This window comes from Branchiostoma floridae, chromosome 15, assembly GCF_000003815.2.
Source record: "Branchiostoma floridae strain S238N-H82 chromosome 15, Bfl_VNyyK, whole genome shotgun sequence".
Classification (NCBI taxonomy): domain Eukaryota; kingdom Metazoa; phylum Chordata; class Leptocardii; order Amphioxiformes; family Branchiostomatidae; genus Branchiostoma; species Branchiostoma floridae.
The window spans coordinates 13,006,992-13,025,186 of NC_049993.1; the positions used below are offsets into that span (position 1 = coordinate 13,006,992).

Here is an 18,195-nt window from a genome sequence, read left to right on the forward strand (position 1 = left end):
GATACCTGATCTCATTTATCGTTGCGATGCCATGCCCAGCGGGGGGAAGACCCGGCATGGCCCTCGCCTTCTGCCTCGTGTGCTCACCTTCTCAGCTACATTTTGACGAATTGGCTTCAATTCTTCATTTAACCCTTGATGGATTGCATCGTCTCATAGTTGTCTTCGCTTTCGCTGGTGGCGGCCTAGCGGCATCAAGTGGGTGTTTGGTGCCGACTTCTCTGGTGCTGCTAGCAACAACTTGGCGTTCAGCAGACGTTGCTGACACCAACAGTGAAACTTTGGAGTATGTGCTGAATTTGGTTGGTGGATTTGTATTCGGAGCAACAGGTTACCTGACCGTTCATACCATGCAAAAACTATGTAGTTCGCATCGACGTGGTCTTCAATTACAGGTTTTTATGGGTCCAATAGGCTTTGTCTATGGTATTGGACTGTGTTGGCTGTTCGGCTGGCAGTTCGTTTTGCCATCGACATGGAAAGATGCTTATTACATTGTGCCAAACACAGTCGCCATATGCCTTCTTATACAAGCAGAAAAGTATAGAGCGTATTGGGCGTATCTAGAAACAGGAAGCTACCCGGGCCTTCTTGTTAGCAGGAGCGTCAAAAGCTTTAAAAAAGTCAAGGACTTGCCTCTTAAATTTACCTTGATGGATTTTGCAGGAGATACTGTCTATCACTGCACACATCATCTGTTTTTATCCAATCTTTCAATTCACCTGATTGTCTTCAACATGGAAAGATTAGACCAGCAGCCAGACTATATCAGACGTATTTGCTACTGGATCCAGTCTGTGGTAGTTCACGTGCATAACCCCACTCCGCACATCTTCATTGTTGGAACACACTCAAGCAGCTTGCAGGTAGAAAGAATGAAGTTTCTATCCAGTAAAGTAAGCAAGGCATTGCTTAGTAATGAAAAATTTACGCAGTCCATAGTGGAGAAACCGGGCAGCAAAAATGATGTTGTGTTCTGCGTGGAAAACTCCATACCCCTTCGCAAGGATACACAGGCCCGTCTCCTTCGAAAAACCATCATGGACGTCGCCTCTTCAACCTTCCAATCGAAGAGACAAGTTCGTATCAAGTGGCTTAAAGTCAGTGACTTCGTCAGCAGGTACAAATCCAGTTGTACAGACACGTGTCTCGTAGACAAATGTACCTTGTTTGACAAGTTGAGACAGGAAGGTGTTATTGAGGCTGAAGAGATGGGAGAAGAATTTGAAGAGATGCTGAAGTTTTACGACGAAATCGGAGAGATCAAGGTCATGGATGATGTTGTAGTCTTGAATCTGCAAGCTTTGGTTCAGCTTGTGATAGAGCTCATGGAGCTTGATTGTGATAACCATGAGATTGGAATCGTCCATGTTAACTTTCTGCGCAGAGTATGGAAATTCATGACAGTGGAGAATTTCCTTTCCACGATCGCACTGTTCGAGAAATATGACATTATCTGCCCGATTTCACAAGAGCAGTTTCTCGTGCCCTTGCTTCTTGAGACTTGTGATGAGACCACGGCGAAAAAAGACAAGCAAGAGGAATCAGATAATGGTACTCCCGCATTCTGGGACAGATCAGATTCGGACACGGTCGTATACTTCAAATTCTGCAAGTTCTACCCCGAGGCCATCTTTCTGCGTCTGCTTGCCCGATGTCTGTCAATATCACAGAAAACTCACGACCTTGGCCGTGGTGCTGACCGAGATGTCTACAGAAACGTGGGCAGATTCTACCAGGGACATGATTTCTACTACAAGATCGAGCTCGTGTGTGAACCCCTGGAGCAGAACATGATCCAGGTCACAGTCAAGTGTGCTCCAAACAGAGGTCCTCATTCTCTACTGTCCAGACTTCACAAGGACTTACAGCAGATCCGAGACAGGGACTTCCCTTACCTGAACTACACAGTGGGGCTTCCATGTCCAGCCTGCAGTACATCCAATGACAGGAAAGGAGAGAATCAGCTTGTTCCTCCACACATCCTAAGGATAGCAGGACATGACGAAGAGCTCCCATGCCCTGGACAGAAAGCATCTCTGCTTTGTCGAGGTAAAGCCTTTGAGGTCGACCTGGGAAAATCTGTAAGTACCTGGCGTTTTACTTCCTCAGTTAGGATACTTTAATATGAGTATCAGTTGTTTTTGCCAATGCAAATGACTTGAAAGAAGGCACATTATATTAAAACCCAAATGAGATAAAATAACCAGCATAACATTTGTTCATTCCAACAGCAAGCAACGCTGAATGCTGCCCCGCTGTCGAAGATTGGAGAAAGCAACAAAACGTCTGAGCAAAAAAGTATGTTGGTGTATTTTCTACCTCTATTTTTGTTAGTTTGCTACTGCCATTCCAATGTCAACACGACTATCTAATGCCTTAAGATCTGTAACTTGCCCAGCAAGAAGGACTGACACGTACGTGACATACAGTCTTCTAACTAATTATAGATGAATGTCAGAAAACAACTTGTTGTTCTTTTACACAGGTGTTAGTGGTTTCCTGAACCACAGCACCATCCAGCACCTGTCCATCCTCCTGGACCCTCCCGCACCCATCTTTGGGAACAACTGGAGGGCGCTGGCTGACGAACTGGGGCTGTGCTTCCAGGACATCTGCTACATCGAGACCAAGCACAACCCAACTGAGAAGGTTCTAGAAATGTATGCTACAAATACACCAACACCAAGTGTGCAACAAGTACACAAAGCCTTGATGGACATTGATAGGCTAGATGCTGCTGGACTTATTGACTCTGTTTCAGATCATAAACCTCCAACAAAATGAGCAGAGGATGCCCCTGTCTGGATGACCATATCTATATTGTAGATCTAACATACAGTATTCAAGTTTGTAATGGATTTGTGTTGTGCTATTAAAAAAAAAATGTTTGTGGGGTTGTTGTAACTATGTACATGAAGAACACTACTTCTCAAATTTGTTGCACTGGGCATCTACTGTAATGGTGTTCTGTTATTAACATTGGTAAAGAGCTGGTATGATTTTAATAAATAAATGACTAAGCCAATCATTAAGTAAATTTGGTGACTTATTTATTTGACGTATTTATTTGACTCAAATATTGATCATTGCCCGTGTTCTATATATTATACTCCAAACATTTCAACCTGAACAGTTCCTGAAGTTGCATTTTGTATAAAGATGTACAAAAACCATGTCTATTTTATTTCTAATAATAATAGTAGAGATAAATAGGACCAGACTGAATTGGTACAGATGGTCCCATACAGGTGATAAACTAAAAAAACATAACGAAAATGACATTATAGTCTTATATGATGTCTTTATTTTAGCCAGACCGTACTCCTTTGCTTCCTACAACTCATCAATGGACAGCTTGTATCATGAAGATGAAACATTTCATCAAAAAGAAAAATGAAAAGCATTGATTCACATTACCACTTATAGTATCTGAATATACAATGCCATTCTCATCTAAACCTTGATTATGTGAAAAAAGGTTTATCTTTGTACTTGTTTGTACTGACACTGTTAAACATAAATTAGGCATCGGTCATTTTGAACTGGTTCTTAACAGTCATGATTGAGAAAATTTCTCCAAAGGGATACCAAATAATTCATCAACCAAGAATACAAAATAATGAAACTAACTTTGTACATTTCAAAAGTACGTTAGAAAATTATAACTTCAACAAACTGATACTGTTGGTGACATGTTTGCTACTGGTTATTTTATATTGGTAATAAACAAAAAGCTTTCATGACTACTTTCCATTCTGCATGTCCATTTCCATCTCTTCTTCTTCCTCCTCTACACCACCTGTAGTAGCAAAGTACAAGACTATCAGTATCAGTTTAACAGTGCATGGGCACAGAGAAAATGCATCTACTCTAGTTACAAAAGTGACCAAATTTCATTGAATGATAACTCTATAAAGTGAATTTCTCCACACCAAATCAGGGAAAAGTTTAAGAGAGAAACACCGAATATAACCTGCCAAGCCACCATAAGCAAACCCCTTTTTCAGATGATTCACAGGACATTTGGAGGGGGATAGAATACTGCCATCTACAAATAACAGCTGTCACTACAAGATAAGTTTGCCATCTTATGCTTTGGTTCAATGCAATTAGAAACTTTTGACCTGTTACTGAACTTTTGACCCATTGCTGCCATCACACTTTTGTTCTGGTCATATGAATAGACTTAGGGTCATTTCCACTTGAGACCGACCAGAGGACTGATTGAAACCATGTTGGTAAGCACTGTTTGTATACAGAAATAGTGTGTTAAATTTTTTTCCAGTTATGTTGGGTACAGTCACAGATCATGAGATTATTCTTCGTACAGTTGTAATCTGATTTCTACCCTCCACAAATTAATCTCACCATTAATCTGACAAAACTATGATCATAAAGACATTTGTGCCTGAAAATGTACTGTTTTGGAGAGAAATCAAAGAGGGTACCTTCTGCGCCTCGGGGATGTCTCTTGGAGTCCTTGCCTGGTACCTGTCCTGCCTGCAGTAATCTCTGCAGACGATCCACTTCCTCCAATGATGTGGCCTCTGTTATGGCTTTCTGTACAGACAATGCAATAGTTTCAGACTAATACAATGCTCTCAGTGCCAGGATTTGATAGTTGACCTCTGTAGTGAAACCCACAAAAAGGCTGGCAACCCTAACTTCCGGGTTTCACGTGCTACACGCTCTACAGTGTCGTTTTCTAACAGTGAATACCGTATCTCCGTTATAACCGGGTACATCACACAGGGCATGTACCCATATACCGGATACATGTGAACATATTAAATGTCAAAAAGAGTCAATGCTGTCACTTTTCAAGCATGTTTGTGATGTCTTTGTAGAGTGAGACTACCATGTTATCTAAGCAATGGCACAAAGACAAAGAAGAATGGGAAGAAGGAAGTAATTGATATAATCTGTAACTGTGATTCACCTTGATAGCTTCCACGTCCTGTGGTGAGGGTCCTGTTCTCTTCACACCCGCAATGGGAGCTCCGGGGGTAAAGCTTCGTACAAATAAGGGACAATATTAACATCACTACCAACTATAAATTATATATACATTTACATCAAGCAGTACTAAAGCAATATTGAGTTGATTGTCAAACGACTACAAACATCAAAATACTACACATGTCAAACTACTACACACATGTCAAGCTACTACACACACTGCAAGCAATTCTTCATAGATAATACAGATCAGTAGATAATTTGTATGATTCAACTGATCATTAGCCTGATTAAATCTCGCCCAACATCCTACCAGGGAGGGACCAGTTACAGCCCTGGACAGCAGAGTTTGTGTTACACAGACTAACAGATCATCAGAGACTTTTAAAACTTACGTTTTTGACTTCTTGCCTATTTCCCTGGCCAGCTTTTCTCCCTTCTTGCCCTTGAATGTTCTTTCGGCTGCCTCTCGCTCCTAGAAGAAAAATATCAAGCCAATTTAAATAGGACCCTTCTCAAACAAAATACATATTTGTACTTTTCTTCTACAAGGCAGATCGCTTGGAGAAAATGGGACTTCTACTACTAAAAGGACTCCTTTTCAAAATGATTGTACTTAGTTGTACCATCTTGTTACATATAGTAATGCATGTCTTGACTATATTAGTGTTGGCAATGGTTAGGAAGTACCAATGTAAATATTTTACGATTTGTATAATAAAAAAATTATAATTAAGAACTCCAGGAGACCTGCTTTTCAACACAAAATGTGCAATGTTCTCCGAGAGGTATTCCAGCTAATCACTGATTGATGTCTCCCCCAAAGTACAGAAAGACTACTAGTGACTTTTGTGAGCTCTCTTCAGCACTAACCCTGAGACGGATGCGTTGGAAGTCCAGCACTCTGAGTTGGGGAATCTTGTGGATGACATATAGCCTGTAGTGTTCCTTGGTGGTCACTGGGTTTCTCAGCAAACTGTGGCAGAAACAAATGGTCATCTCTTTGCAGCAAAGTACACACACATGTGGGATTTATTTTTCCATAAGAAACGCTTTGAAGCACCAAAGTTTCAAATGGCAGCGACACTTTATACCACATCCCCCCCAAAAAAACACTGGATGAATAAAGAGACCCTTTTTTCATGTTTCTGACCACATCTGTAAGCAGCAACACCACTAGCTGCAGTACTACAATGTAATTTAATTGTAAACAAGTCAGAATTGCTCTCAGGAAAGTGACCAAAATATTGGTACACATAAAGCAAGGCTTGTGAAAAAAGAGGCTTTATTCAGTGACGTACCAATCTGATGAAACTTTTCATGGGAACACTGAACCCCCTATAAATGATAACCAAGACTTACCTGAGGTGTGACAGGTTTTTGAATGCTGCAAGTGGATCCAGATCTCCCTAGAGTAGAAATGCAAGAAAGAACATGCAAGAAAGGGAAGGCAAATAGGCAACAAGAACTTAACTCTAGCTGAAAGAAAAAAAATTCAAGTGGTTACACTATAGCTTCATTAAGTTTTTGTTGTAAGGAATCTGACAAATTATTTATTGGACAGTCCAAATGTCAAACTAGAATCAATTTTTTTCTCTTCACAAGAATGTATAGCACTGTAGATACTCAATTTCACAAGTGATGTTCAAGTATGATATATTCAAACTTGAAGGATATCGCTTCCGTGACCATAGGGCAGTGTATGAAGTATCAAGTGTAGTCTGTATCTGTTCTTGCCAGCTTACCAGTTCTTGTACATTATTATTGGTCAAAATCAATTCCTGTAAACGTGGCAGATTCTGTTCCAGACCCTCAGCAATACGGCTGTAGGAGATCAGCAACAGGAGGTAAACGTTAGTACGCAGGGGTTGGCTCGGTATTGCAGAATAGTATGTACATATACATGTAGGAATGTAGACATTAAGTACATCCCATTACACAATAGAATGGTGTTTTGTAAGACAGCTTGGTACATGAAGTACTACACTACACAAAATACTGTAACTATGAAAAGTACTAATAGTGATACTAGTGAACAGTTTGAGATTGCAAGACAACGGAAAGTTGTAATGCCACTAACTAAATTTACATGTGTCACATCCTTTTTACAACACAGTAAAATGAAATGATGATCAAAAATCACAGAAGTTGAACATGCAGTTTTGGCATTGTGTAGTACATTGTATAAATGCGGACTGTTTCATGAAAAAAACACATGGCTACATTGACAAAAAAAATTCTTTTAAAGTTAAATGAAACAAAATTGGTAGTGGTGAGTTACTGGTGACTGAGAGACTTTAATTTGAAGGCAAAAACCTTAACATTTGCTCATGCTTTATTGTAAGTCAAACATATACAATACTTATTACTTGTGGGCCTGAGAAAGGACAACGTATATGTTAGGTCAGTTCTGAGTCCTACCAGATCCTGTTGTTGTTCATGAGCAGAGAGCGCAGCCTCTTCAGCAGGGGAAAACCTTCCAGCTTCCTGATCTCATTGTCCGAGAAGTCAATGGTGTCAAACTGGTCCTGAAAACGAGTTGTTTGTAAGTCAAGTTAGGATAGGTTACTGACACTCAAAAAATTATGTTAAAAATCAGGATGTCAGTGTGACTGGGACCATTGTCAAGTCAGATCATAGCTTATCAGGACCAAGGACCAACACCTTGTTTGGCTTCTAACCTTAACAACTTGTCAATGGAGTTCTTTGGTCCGACGAGACTTTTTTTAACAACCCTTGCATAACAAAATTTCAGTAACACACAGTGGTCACCAAAACGTTGGTAGGGTTATGAAAAAAGAGTCGACGTACCAGTATGTCCGTGCGGTTTTCACGGTTCCGAGACGACTCGGTACCTGAGACAACTCAGCCCTAGTCAGCACCATACTTACTCGGCACATAACTTTTATATTTTGCACTCGAAGAATGATAATTCTATCATTCCGGCAGCATAATAATGACATAAGAATGTAAAAATCAATCTCATTCCATGAGGTAACGTTTTGGATACAAATTTTTAGGATACAAGATCGTCCAATTCCAAAACATGTTGCGGGCAGCGCCGACGACGCCATTTTTAGTTGTTATATCGGCGTTCTTTCACGATGTCACTCTACTTCTCTTCTACTATGACCGTGTTTGCAAGTTAGTACAAATGAAAATAGATGTAATAAGAAGTTCAATATATTTTGCTGGTCATAGATTTACTGTCTATGGGTTTCAAAAACACGTTGAGATGACCGATCTGATATAGACAGAGCCTCGGCCGTTCAAAGTTACCTTGAAGTGACGTTCAGAGCCTCAAAATGTCCGTAAAATTGTGCCGACTGTATGACTTACAAGTTATTGCAGTGAGAGAAATGTTTTGCAGTTAAAATTGTGAAGGTTTGTGATAAACGCAATTCCCAATTGGCTAGGTGCCGAGTCGTCCCAGGTGCCGAGTTGTCCTGATACCGGTTTTCACCAGTGTCTTTATAAGTTTATGAGAAATTTACTGACACTCTGACATGAATCACTACAATGAATGAATGAATAGTATGAGTTAATCTATGTTGTAGTAATTTGCATTAAGAGCAAATTCCCATTGGGGTCGGTCTGGCCATGCAACCTGATGAAACTATAGTATAAAGACTTAAATTTTTTTTAAAGAGTAAAATATATAAATTATATAAATTATATAACACTACTCCTGAAGAATTTCATTTCATTTCACTTTCATTTATTTATTTAACGGTAATTACACCAGATTATTATTATTAACCAGGCATAATTACACTCAAGAATATGAATGAGGGCTTTGTGACTCACCAGAGTGGCTCCAAGATTCTCCAACACTGGGATCTTGTAACCTAGAGTAGGAAATAGAAAACAGAATTTTTGGTCAGCGTTCACAGCACACCTCCACTTTCGTCTGAATAACGTTATTCATAATCTCCAAGCAGATGTTCGGGTTAGAACAACAGACTCGGGTACCCCTCCCCATAACACTATATGTGTTTTGTCCTTAGAACACTGTTCTTCGTCTATCATGGTAAGAGAAAACTGCTGAATCACTGGAGGAGATCAAAGTTACAGATTTCACAATGGCTTGACCGTAACGGAGAGGAAGAAACCCTACAACTTATGTGGCATGCGCGCGAAAATAATTTTTTGACGTGCGCAGTCTTACCTCTGAGATCCAGCTCGTACTCTCGGACGGCGTTGACATACTGCGCTGACTGTGCGATTAGTTCTGGCGTAAGCTTGACCATGGTGTTTCCCTGTTCCTTCTACAAACCTTTTCGAGCTAAATTCGTTACGTTTTAGGGCGTAACGTGGCCCAAGAAACAACTTCAGTGCTTTCCAAAATATTTCTTGGTCCCCACGCGACTTTGTCTTGCTCACCTGGCCTATCCCGTACATCAGCGAAGTTCTCAAACGTGATTGGTCACAATCCCAAAATATAGACAGGTGATTGGTGATTTGTGGTAAACATTTTCCCCCCTATTGGCTTACAATTTCATCGTCAGGAAAAACTAGAACATTTGCACCAATCACACGGCAAAGATCATATTACGTCAGAGCGTCCTGCGCATGCCCGGTCTCCATGGGAGCGAGGTTGCTGCAGGATAAATACGTCTTCTTCATGTTCCATTGAGAGGACGTTGTTTAGAAACATTACAGCAAAAAAGAGGACGAGTTTTGCGTTTTCTGGCGTTTAAACTGGATCGCTCAAGTCTACGACAACATGTCGGTGACGCAGACGATCAACAAGGCGGCGTCCAACCCGTCCAGGACCCATGATTACCTGTACGATCCGCTGTTTTCCGTGTCGAGTGATCGCGATCATGCTCGCGCCACCTTCAAGGCGCACACCAGCGTCGACCGCATCAAGCGTGTGCCTGAATACAACACGATGTTCAGCAACTTACGACACCATCCTCGCTTCTCTGTCCGTCTGGAGGCCACCGACCCGGTACCGGCATACATCAACAGGCAGTGGCGGGGGTATGCCGACCAGGCGCGGGAGGCACTGGTCAGGTACACCACCTTCAACTACGACCCATCTGTCCAGATCCCAGCGGTCAGCTATCCGGATGCAGAGGTTGCCGGACGGAACAGGTACCAGTACTTCCGTCGGCCCATCATCCCCTTCCTGCAACAAGTCCCACCCGATGTGCTGCTTGCCACCAACAAAGTTGACCCCCTAGCCCCTCCGGAGTCCCAACAGGCTGCCAGGCCCCCCACCCCCATGACTCGCACGGTAGCCATACAGACCGACTACAGGGACAGTGAGACCCAAACAGAGCCCTACTCCCCTGAGTATGTGGTTCGTCCTGGATCTGCTCCGGAGCTCCTCACCTTGGCTACCCTCACATTTGGTCGCGGTCTTCCCGCAGGTTTGGCCGAGGTGGAGATGATAGAAAGAGCCAGAGCAAAGCGAGCCTGGGAGGCGACACTCCCGCCCTTAAATGATGTGTCCCAGCTGGATAAGAGGAGGAAGATGATGGATGAACAAGAGAGAAAAGAGTGGGCCATAAGGGAGGCTGAGATCGAGAAGTTGCAAGAAGCCCGCCTGGAAGTCCTCAAGAAGTTGCTACAGCAGCGAGAACAGAACCACCGAGAGCTCACCACAAAACGGCTTGACCGCCTCTGGACCAAGAAACAGCAACACAAAGAAGACAAGGTGACCAGGATCAGACGAGAGCACATCAAAACCATCCGTAAGCTGACCAAGAAGCGGCAAAACGTAGAAGGGAAGCTCGAACGCCGAGACATCACCCACGAGTACTCCAACCACGCCTCTCAGACGTATGCGCCTATCTCCAGAGTTGGCGTGTTCCTCGACCGAGGCTCAGAGCAGTATGTTGTGAAGAGTCGCCATCTTACGACATACGAGGGTCTCCTCGAGTTGGAAGGCTCGCTACCAGACTTTGTCACCCAGCCGCGAATCAGAGCCCCCAAACAGCGCAGTGTCGTGGGAAAGGACGGCTACGTCAAGAGGAAGAACAGGCGTGAGAAGGAGCTCGCTGAAATCTACGAGGAGATGCAGAAGAACAAGCTGAAGGGAGACGAGGCGCCCAAACCTCTGCGGTTCCTACAGAAGATTGAGAAGCCCATCCCCCGCCCCCCTACTCCATCTGTGGAGGTGCCATCACAGGAGGAGGAAGATCAGGAACTGGCTGTCATCTTCCTGCAGAAACTTATCCGGGGCAAGGCAGTCCAGGTAGGCTGAACTCATAAAACACTATAACTGATAACAGTCTTACTTCACAAAGTATTGTTTTGCATTGACAGGAATGAAGAAATCTTGGATCTACACTAGCCTGATAAAGTCTCGCTTTAACATAGCAGCCCACCAAAAGTCAGCCTGCTAAAAGGGAGGGGCCAGTTATAGTGCTGGACAGCAGAGTTTGTGTTACGCAGACTAGGTCTATACCTGCAACATCATATTGTAGTACACTTTACACTACGGGGAAAGAGCCATGAGTGTATTCTGTTGGATTGTAAAAGAGTATGTTCATCTAAACATTTTCCCATTGGCCTTAAACTTTGTGATGTCCGAGTGTTTGCTACTTGGATGCCTCTCACAGAAGTAAAATTTTCTCTATCAGAGGTAAACAAAATGTGAACGATTCTTTGTCTTTTTTTACAGAACATGATGTTTGAAGGAAAGGAGAAGAGACGTGAGCTGATCCTGGAGCTGCAGTCTACACACGCCCTCCAGGAGGCGCAGCAGCAGATGAAGAAGTCAGAGAAGGAGGCCATCCTCACTCTACAGGTAAGAGTAATCTATTAGGTTACAAATCACTTTGCAGGAGAACTATGTATCTATCTGTGTAGTTGAAAAGCAATAAAAAGAAAGCAACTGCATCATATATTTTGGAGAATGTACAATTTTTTCTGGATATGAATATTGTGCTTTCTTAAAATGGCTTGACAGTGTAGTACAGTAGAAGCCAGTTAATTGCACAGAACAAACAGATTATCACACATTTCTGTCAATTGTACGGAATCCCAAAATCACAAACCAGTGCGGTCGCCACCCAGATAATTGCACGAAATATGCTGGCAAAGGTGTGCAACTTAACGGCTTATACTGTAAATGCAGCTTATAAGTATGTGATGACCGTTGTTTGGTACAAAAGTTTGATATTTTTGTTGTTGTTTTCCAGCGTCAAAGGCAGATGCACCAGCACAAGGAGTCCAACATAGACGAAGGTCTGGCTGACTTGGAGGGCCAGGCTATCGGTGACATGCTGGACTTCCTCAGCAAGGAGCTCATCCGCCTACAGGAGGAGCGCCGTATCCACGCCTTCTCCATGCTCGCCGAGCGCCAGCGCAGGATCCGCGAGGCCGAAGAAAGCGGGCGCCGGCAGGTCGAGGAACGTCGCCGCCGTGAGGAAGACGAAATCTTCAAGCAGGTGATCGGCGTTCACCAAGAAACCGTCGACACTTACCTTCAGGACATCATCATCGGTTCTGTTGATGCGACTGCAGAGAGGCAAGCCCGCGAGGAGGTCCAGCGCAAAGCGGAGACAATCAACGACATCGCGTATGAGATCGAAGAGAGCCGCACCAAGCTGCAGTCGGAGGAAATCGTGTCCGAGCTGGTCCACTCGTTCTTGCTGCCGGAGGTTCAGAAGCAAACCACGCGGGAAAAGGTGAAGACCCAACAGAGGAAACATCTTCTAGCTGCACACAAAGTTGTACATAAAGAGGGAGAAGGGGTGATGGCTATGCATGGTCAGCCTAGCCCTGCTGCAGATGATAAAGTCATGGAAGACAAGGCAACACAAGAGGGGGGAGAGAAAACCTCACCCAAACCAGTCTCTCCTGAACCAGAAAAGTGATGTGTTTAACTATAACACTGTCTCTTACATGAACAATGTATTTTCCTAATGTTGATACATGTGCTATTAACAAATTGAAATAGAAGTTATGCTGTTGAGGATGTCATCTAAACTGATGATCTTTTCATACTCAACATGTCATAGTTTCAGGTTCTGTAACACATTCTAGCCAATTTGTATATAGTGTCAATCTTTTTTGACCACTTTTCTTTGCACCATTTGACAGCACATGCAACAGCATGATTGTCCATGAATTCTTGACTGTGTCATCAAGAGCATTTGTCACTGATTGTTTGAACAAGTTGTGTATATATGTCAAAGAAAAAAGAATTATAGCACTATCTGTATATACTTGTGAAGGTTCTCAATGGTTGTTTTAAGCATAACATATGGAGTAACGTTATATATATATAGTCTTCCGAGGAAACCTAAAAAGTTGTATAAAGTTGTGTGAGAAAATAGCAATATAAAAGACATCAATAAATTGTCTATTTCAGTGATATTGTTGTGTTTTTATTTCTTGATCAAATCAATTCAAAGCAAAGGGTTTAGGTAATAAATCCTGACTGATGACAAATACCTGAACATATCAACAACACACTGCAAGGATTCGAAATCTATTTTTCAGTTTATGATTTATCTGTCCATTGTATGTGAAACAGTATCACAGTAGAATGACTGAGTAACCAATGCTGAACGTTGTACATGTAAACATCTTACACAAGGTTTGGCAAAATGCACCATCAATCGAGCAAGACATACTTTTCGTCATACAAAATATCCAAATTTTCAAGAGTCAAGTCAATTAGGAATTCTGATAAAATATCTTATTGGTACATGATGTATTGGAAAGGTCACTGACATTTGCCTAGTTTCTTTTGGTAACGATATTCATTTCAACCATGATCTTTTAAGCAAGCAATAAACAATCTCAAAATCATAAGACAACTTTACATTTGTACAATTACACTTAGACATGTTAAATCTATTACCTGCTTGGGAAAACTCAATGTGACCTATGCAATCTTTACATCTGGCAAGAGGGCTGGCTTGAGCCACTCAGTAATTAAAAGAGAACCAAGAGGTCAATGAGACCATGTTGCTGGAAGAGAGCCCAAGTTCTTGAACCAAACAGTTAAAGCTAGGCCAAAGAGTTTACAGACATTTTCCTAATAAAAAAGTAATATTTCCTGAGTCTGTAATAATAGAAAGATTTCATACACAAAATAAAAGCTACTCAAGCAACTGGATACATTTTCAAAATCTGCAAGTTTGCTTGAGTAACTTTAGTATCGTGTGTGTGATTACCTGTATGTCTAACCTTCATTGAGGTACTACAGAAACATTATCTTGAGAAGTCATCAAACAACGATCAATGTCTATAGAATCAATTAAAAATATTACTTGACTGTTGTTGGGATGGAGGTTTAAATCAGGTCTATGTGTAGCTGTAACTGTAGCTCACTGCTTTTTCTTCTGACTGGCTCTTTTTACATATTCCTGAAATGAAAATTCACACCATCAGTATCAAGTAGTGAAAATCAGACTGATAATGAGAGTGCTTCAAAAAGCCTATAAGGTGTCCTGTGCATGTAATGGTCTCCATGTAACCCTAAACTTAAGTTGAAGGTGTAGTGCCTGGCATTTACTTACTGATTTAGTTTCCTTGATGGAAATGTGTCAATCTGATACATGATACTCGACTTGCATAGGAAAGAAAACAAGGGCACAGAGTATCTGAAAATTTCAGAAGTATTTTGGTATGTATGCAAACAGAAAGTATGAGTGAGAAATTTCCAAAATGTAGACTTAAATCATGCAAAGAAACATAAACAGACAGAGACAGTATAGCAGACAGTTTGAAATTCCACAAGTCACTGATCCTAAGCTGTGAAGATGAAAAGTTCTCAAACATAATTCTGTGAATGTTGTGGCTTTTACTTTTTTAGCCATTCCTAACTCACCTGGTAATAGAAGTTGCCAAAGAGAATGATGAGTGACACCATGTAGGCCATGACGGCAATGTTGAACCCTTGTGGGAAATCACAGTCTGAGAAGAAGTTCACTGTTGTGTGGGTTAGGATGGCCACAAACTGCATCTGGGAAAAGAGAGAAGAAAACATTAACATCTGTCTGTATAAGTGACAGTAGTGAGTGTGAGTAGTCCAGTAGTTTGTGACCCTGACCCTGGACCAACAGGTTGTGAGTTTGTATCCCGGCTGATGTTACTCACACGACTTGCATGCTACTGAAAACTGTCACAGTCCACATAACATTTAACTGCAGTCCACTGTTAATTGTGCTTGCCTAATAGAGCTCGAGGAATTTTCTGGGCTACAATGAACTCACCTGGTATCCAGCAGTATTATAGCTCCCGACAGAAGAGACTCAGAAGATATAATACGGCTGGATACCAGGCTAACAATGAACCTGTAAATACTGTACATAGTGGCTGTCCTCTATACAAAGTCAGCAAAATAATAGCTCTTCTGAGAGCTTAACTAGATCACTTTAAAATGAATGGATGAAAGGCCTCAGTTACTTTAAAACAAAATAATGCTGTATGATTCTATAGAACATACTGTAAATGCAGAAATGTTCGCGGTGGATTAATGTTCGTGGTTTTCGCGGCGGCCGCTTCACCGCGAATTTAAAACCTCCACGAAAATTTTTCCATAGCAGTAAGAGACTACAGTGCATGGTGCTACCGCGAAATTAAAACCACAGCGAAAAGTCAATTTTCCTGCTACCGCGAAATTAAATCCCCGCGAACTTAAATGCATTTACAGTATATGACAGCTGTACTCACTAGCTGCATGGAGGTAAGGTACCGCTTCCACCACAGGTACTTCTGCATGTGTGGTCCAATGGCAGCCATGCCATAGTACAGGTACATGACAGTGTGGATGAAAGAATTCAACATGGCCAGGAAAAAGGCTGTTGGAAAAAACAGAGTTAAGTATGTTGCACATTTAGCAGAAATCAAAGTTTGGAAAGAGTCGTGATTTTTAAATGATGCCGTATCGTCTTTTATTGTGGACATTTTAAGTTACAATGGTCTCTAGTACCTCTAAACTATGAGGTTTACTTCAAGGGCCAACAAGCTAATCAGAGATGACAGACTTTATAATTACCCCCTATTCTTCCTGCGCTGTGATTGGCTTGTCCATGTGAGCTATCTATATAAGGCAAAAGCTGACTGATTACTGCGTAGTTAGACAGACTCATCCCCATAGACTGGTCGCCGGTGCTAGGTGCTCTGAGGGCCGGGCAGAACGTGCAAGGCAGGCCGCCAGAACTGGGTTTTGCCGACGGAACCACCACAGGGCGCACGGGTGGGATCGTCGAGCGCCGTGGAGCCAAACGGCAGGAGCGAACAGTGGAGTGGGAGACCGAGGAAACATTTTCCGGCATGGGAGCAAGTGTCGTGGTATCTGTTACCGTTGAAGGGAAAGGTTGGGCGTTAATTTTTGTGGTCGGAAGAGGGTAAACCAGGTGTGGTGATTGTCTGTAGGTATGCAAGAGGCACGTGCACGGCTTTATCTATGTAGGGCCCTTCTTCCTTCACGGATGGTCGTGGTGCTGCCTGGTGTGGCGTGAATGCAGGGACGAATTTAGTCGGAATCTCTCTTAATTTTATTGTTGTTTCTTAGATATTGCAAGTCCTAACTACGCCAGTGAGAGCCCCGGCACCAGCAATTTAGGGAAATCCAGCCGGGCAGGTCTGGGACACCAGGCGGCAGCAGGGCCGGGAAGCCAAGCGTCACGCGCAAGCCATGGGGGATTGACTCGGACCCGGGACGTAGATGGCTAATCCGTCGGGGCAGACAACGAAGAAATACTGAGAGAAAAACAATGGGGAAGTACGGTACTTGTATGTTACTGAGGTGACGAAGGTTGGGCCATTCACTGTTATTTTCCTGTGTACTTTTCGCTTATTTTGGGTCAGAAGGTGGAAGCCAGGTGCGAGAGTTGTCTGTTGGTATGTGAGTTTGCACGTGCATGGCGTTTTCCGGCTGTGGGGCCCTTCTTCCTTCAGACCGAGCGTCGTGTGGCGGGCGTTGTGAATCAGAGTGCGACTGGAAACATATATTTTGTGAGTGACATGTTTAACTGGAATTGGTAGTCTCTCTGATGGTACAGGTCCGTTCGAAGCACCTGGGAACGCCGATGGAGCTTAGAACGACGGAGGGCCCGAACGCCATGCTAGGACACCGCCGCGGCCCAGAGAACAGCCGACGCAACAGGAAACAAGGGGATACGAGCGCCAGAGAACGCTGACGCTGGGTCGGAGATTTAGCACAGGCCATCGGGGTTTGCCGTGCCGAACAACCACTGGCACGGAGCTCGAGGGAATGGACAGTAGTGGAGGCAGGGTCAAGGCTGCAACAGCGGTCGGAAGGGAAGGCGATATCAATGTGTGATTTCATGGTGTTATTTTCGTTTTGTGTTTGACATTAACTCTTACTGAAATTTCATTAAATTTGTTTTGCATCGTTTACATTGTGTAGCAACTGTAAGGTATGTTGATTCACGTGCGTGATTTTCCAGTGTCATAGTTATGGTAATTAGCGGTTTAGTTCCAGGCGTGGTACAAGCATTGTTCGCTACCAGCTGCAGGTAAGTATTGGCGTGTTCGTTCACGATGTGATTTGCTATCTTGGCTGGGCACATGATCATGCAATTTGTATTTTTTCACAGGTGGTGTTAGTTTTTACTTGGGTTACATTATGGACTAGGCGGAGCCCGGCATTGTATTGTGAAATATGGGACAGGCCCATTGTCTTGTACATGTGCATGTGGTGGTTGCAATATGGGCTGGACCCATGGTCTGGTGTAATCTGTGTAATAGAAAATGGGACAGGCCCATCGTCTTGCGTAATTTGTGTAATAAATATGGGACAGGCCCATGGTCTTGTGTAATCTGTGTAATAGAATATGGGACAGGCCCATGGTCTTGTGTAATCTGTGTAATAAAATATGGGACAGGCCCATGGTCTTGTGTAATCTGTGTGATAAAATATGGGACAGGCCCATCGTCTTGTGTAATCTGTGTAATAAATATGGGACAGGCCCATGGTCTTGTGTAATCTGTGTAATAAAATATGGGACAGGCCCATGGTCTTGTGTAATCTGTGTGATAAAATATGGGACAGGCCCATCGTCTTGTGTAATCTGTGTAATAAATATGGGACAGGCCCATGGTCTTGTGTAATCGGTGTAATAAAATATGGGACAGGCCCATCGTCTGGTGTAATCTGTGTAACAGAATATGGGACAGGCCCATGGTCTTGTGTAATCTGTGTGATAAGATATGGGACAGGCCCATCGTCTTGTGTAATTTGTGTAATAAATATGGACAGGCAATTTATGGACTGTGTAATAAATGGGATGGGACAGG

The 18,195-nt window shown here is 42.7% G+C and overlaps 4 protein-coding genes across 5 annotated transcripts in view; 2 read left to right on the forward strand and 2 right to left on the reverse strand.

Annotated features, from left to right (window-relative positions):
- Positions 1 to 10: 10 nt before the first annotated feature.
- LOC118431684 lies at positions 11 to 3,190 on the forward strand. Its single transcript, XM_035842935.1, has 3 exons — positions 11 to 2,084; positions 2,235 to 2,301; positions 2,489 to 3,190. Exons 1-3 carry the CDS (start codon positions 27 to 29, stop codon positions 2,785 to 2,787), a joined length of 2,424 nt encoding a protein of 807 aa, XP_035698828.1. The 5' UTR covers positions 11 to 26; the 3' UTR covers positions 2,788 to 3,190.
- Positions 3,191 to 3,284: 94 nt separating this feature from the next.
- Positions 3,285 to 9,382, reverse strand: LOC118431688 (U2 small nuclear ribonucleoprotein A'-like). The gene is made up of 10 exons (XM_035842939.1): positions 9,131 to 9,382; positions 8,770 to 8,810; positions 7,384 to 7,490; positions 6,708 to 6,786; positions 6,325 to 6,371; positions 5,836 to 5,938; positions 5,358 to 5,437; positions 4,943 to 5,015; positions 4,452 to 4,563; positions 3,285 to 3,802 (listed from the first exon to the last, which is right to left on the reverse strand). Exons 1-10 carry the CDS (start codon positions 9,210 to 9,212, stop codon positions 3,747 to 3,749), a joined length of 780 nt encoding a protein of 259 aa, XP_035698832.1. The 5' UTR covers positions 9,213 to 9,382; the 3' UTR covers positions 3,285 to 3,746.
- A 144-nt stretch (positions 9,383 to 9,526) lies between these two features.
- Positions 9,527 to 13,294, forward strand: LOC118431685 (cilia- and flagella-associated protein 91-like). The gene is made up of 3 exons (XM_035842936.1): positions 9,527 to 11,167; positions 11,597 to 11,722; positions 12,117 to 13,294. Exons 1-3 carry the CDS (start codon positions 9,689 to 9,691, stop codon positions 12,792 to 12,794), a joined length of 2,283 nt encoding a protein of 760 aa, XP_035698829.1. The 5' UTR covers positions 9,527 to 9,688; the 3' UTR covers positions 12,795 to 13,294.
- A 412-nt stretch (positions 13,295 to 13,706) lies between these two features.
- The window catches only part of LOC118431686 (elongation of very long chain fatty acids protein 4-like), a 10,846-nt gene continuing 6,357 nt past the window's right edge, over positions 13,707 to 18,195 (reverse strand). The window contains exons 7-9 of one of the 2 annotated variants that reach the window (XM_035842938.1): positions 15,604 to 15,731; positions 14,759 to 14,893; positions 13,707 to 14,294 (exon numbers count right to left, since the gene is read on the reverse strand). In XM_035842938.1, coding sequence (XP_035698831.1) covers positions 14,256 to 14,294; positions 14,759 to 14,893; positions 15,604 to 15,731 — 302 coding nt within the window. In that variant the 3' untranslated portion in view covers positions 13,707 to 14,255. The remainder of the gene's footprint in view (positions 14,295 to 14,758; positions 14,894 to 15,603; positions 15,732 to 18,195) is intronic. The other variant, XM_035842937.1, reaches the window with a different exon arrangement.

Excerpts from the sequence above, each read along its gene's own strand:
- LOC118431688 (XM_035842939.1), bottom strand. The coding sequence starts at position 9,212 with ATGGTCAAGCTTACGCCAGAACTAATCGCACAGTCAGCGCAGTATGTC. Across the intron at positions 7,491-8,769 it reads AGAATCTTGGAGCCACTCTG|GACCAGTTTGACACCATTGA; the intron begins GTGAGTCACAAA and ends ACTCGTTTTCAG. Across the intron at positions 4,564-4,942 it reads AGGACGTGGAAGCTATCAAG|AAAGCCATAACAGAGGCCAC; the intron begins GTGAATCACAGT and ends TTGTCTGTACAG.
- LOC118431684 (XM_035842935.1), top strand. The coding sequence starts at position 27 with ATGCCATGCCCAGCGGGGGGAAGACCCGGCATGGCCCTCGCCTTCTGC. Across the intron at positions 2,085-2,234 it reads AGGTCGACCTGGGAAAATCT|CAAGCAACGCTGAATGCTGC; the intron begins GTAAGTACCTGG and ends TCATTCCAACAG. Across the intron at positions 2,302-2,488 it reads CAAAACGTCTGAGCAAAAAA|GTGTTAGTGGTTTCCTGAAC; the intron begins GTATGTTGGTGT and ends TCTTTTACACAG.
- LOC118431685 (XM_035842936.1), top strand. The coding sequence starts at position 9,689 with ATGTCGGTGACGCAGACGATCAACAAGGCGGCGTCCAACCCGTCCAGG. Across the intron at positions 11,168-11,596 it reads TCCGGGGCAAGGCAGTCCAG|AACATGATGTTTGAAGGAAA; the intron begins GTAGGCTGAACT and ends CTTTTTTTACAG. Across the intron at positions 11,723-12,116 it reads AGGCCATCCTCACTCTACAG|CGTCAAAGGCAGATGCACCA; the intron begins GTAAGAGTAATC and ends GTTGTTTTCCAG.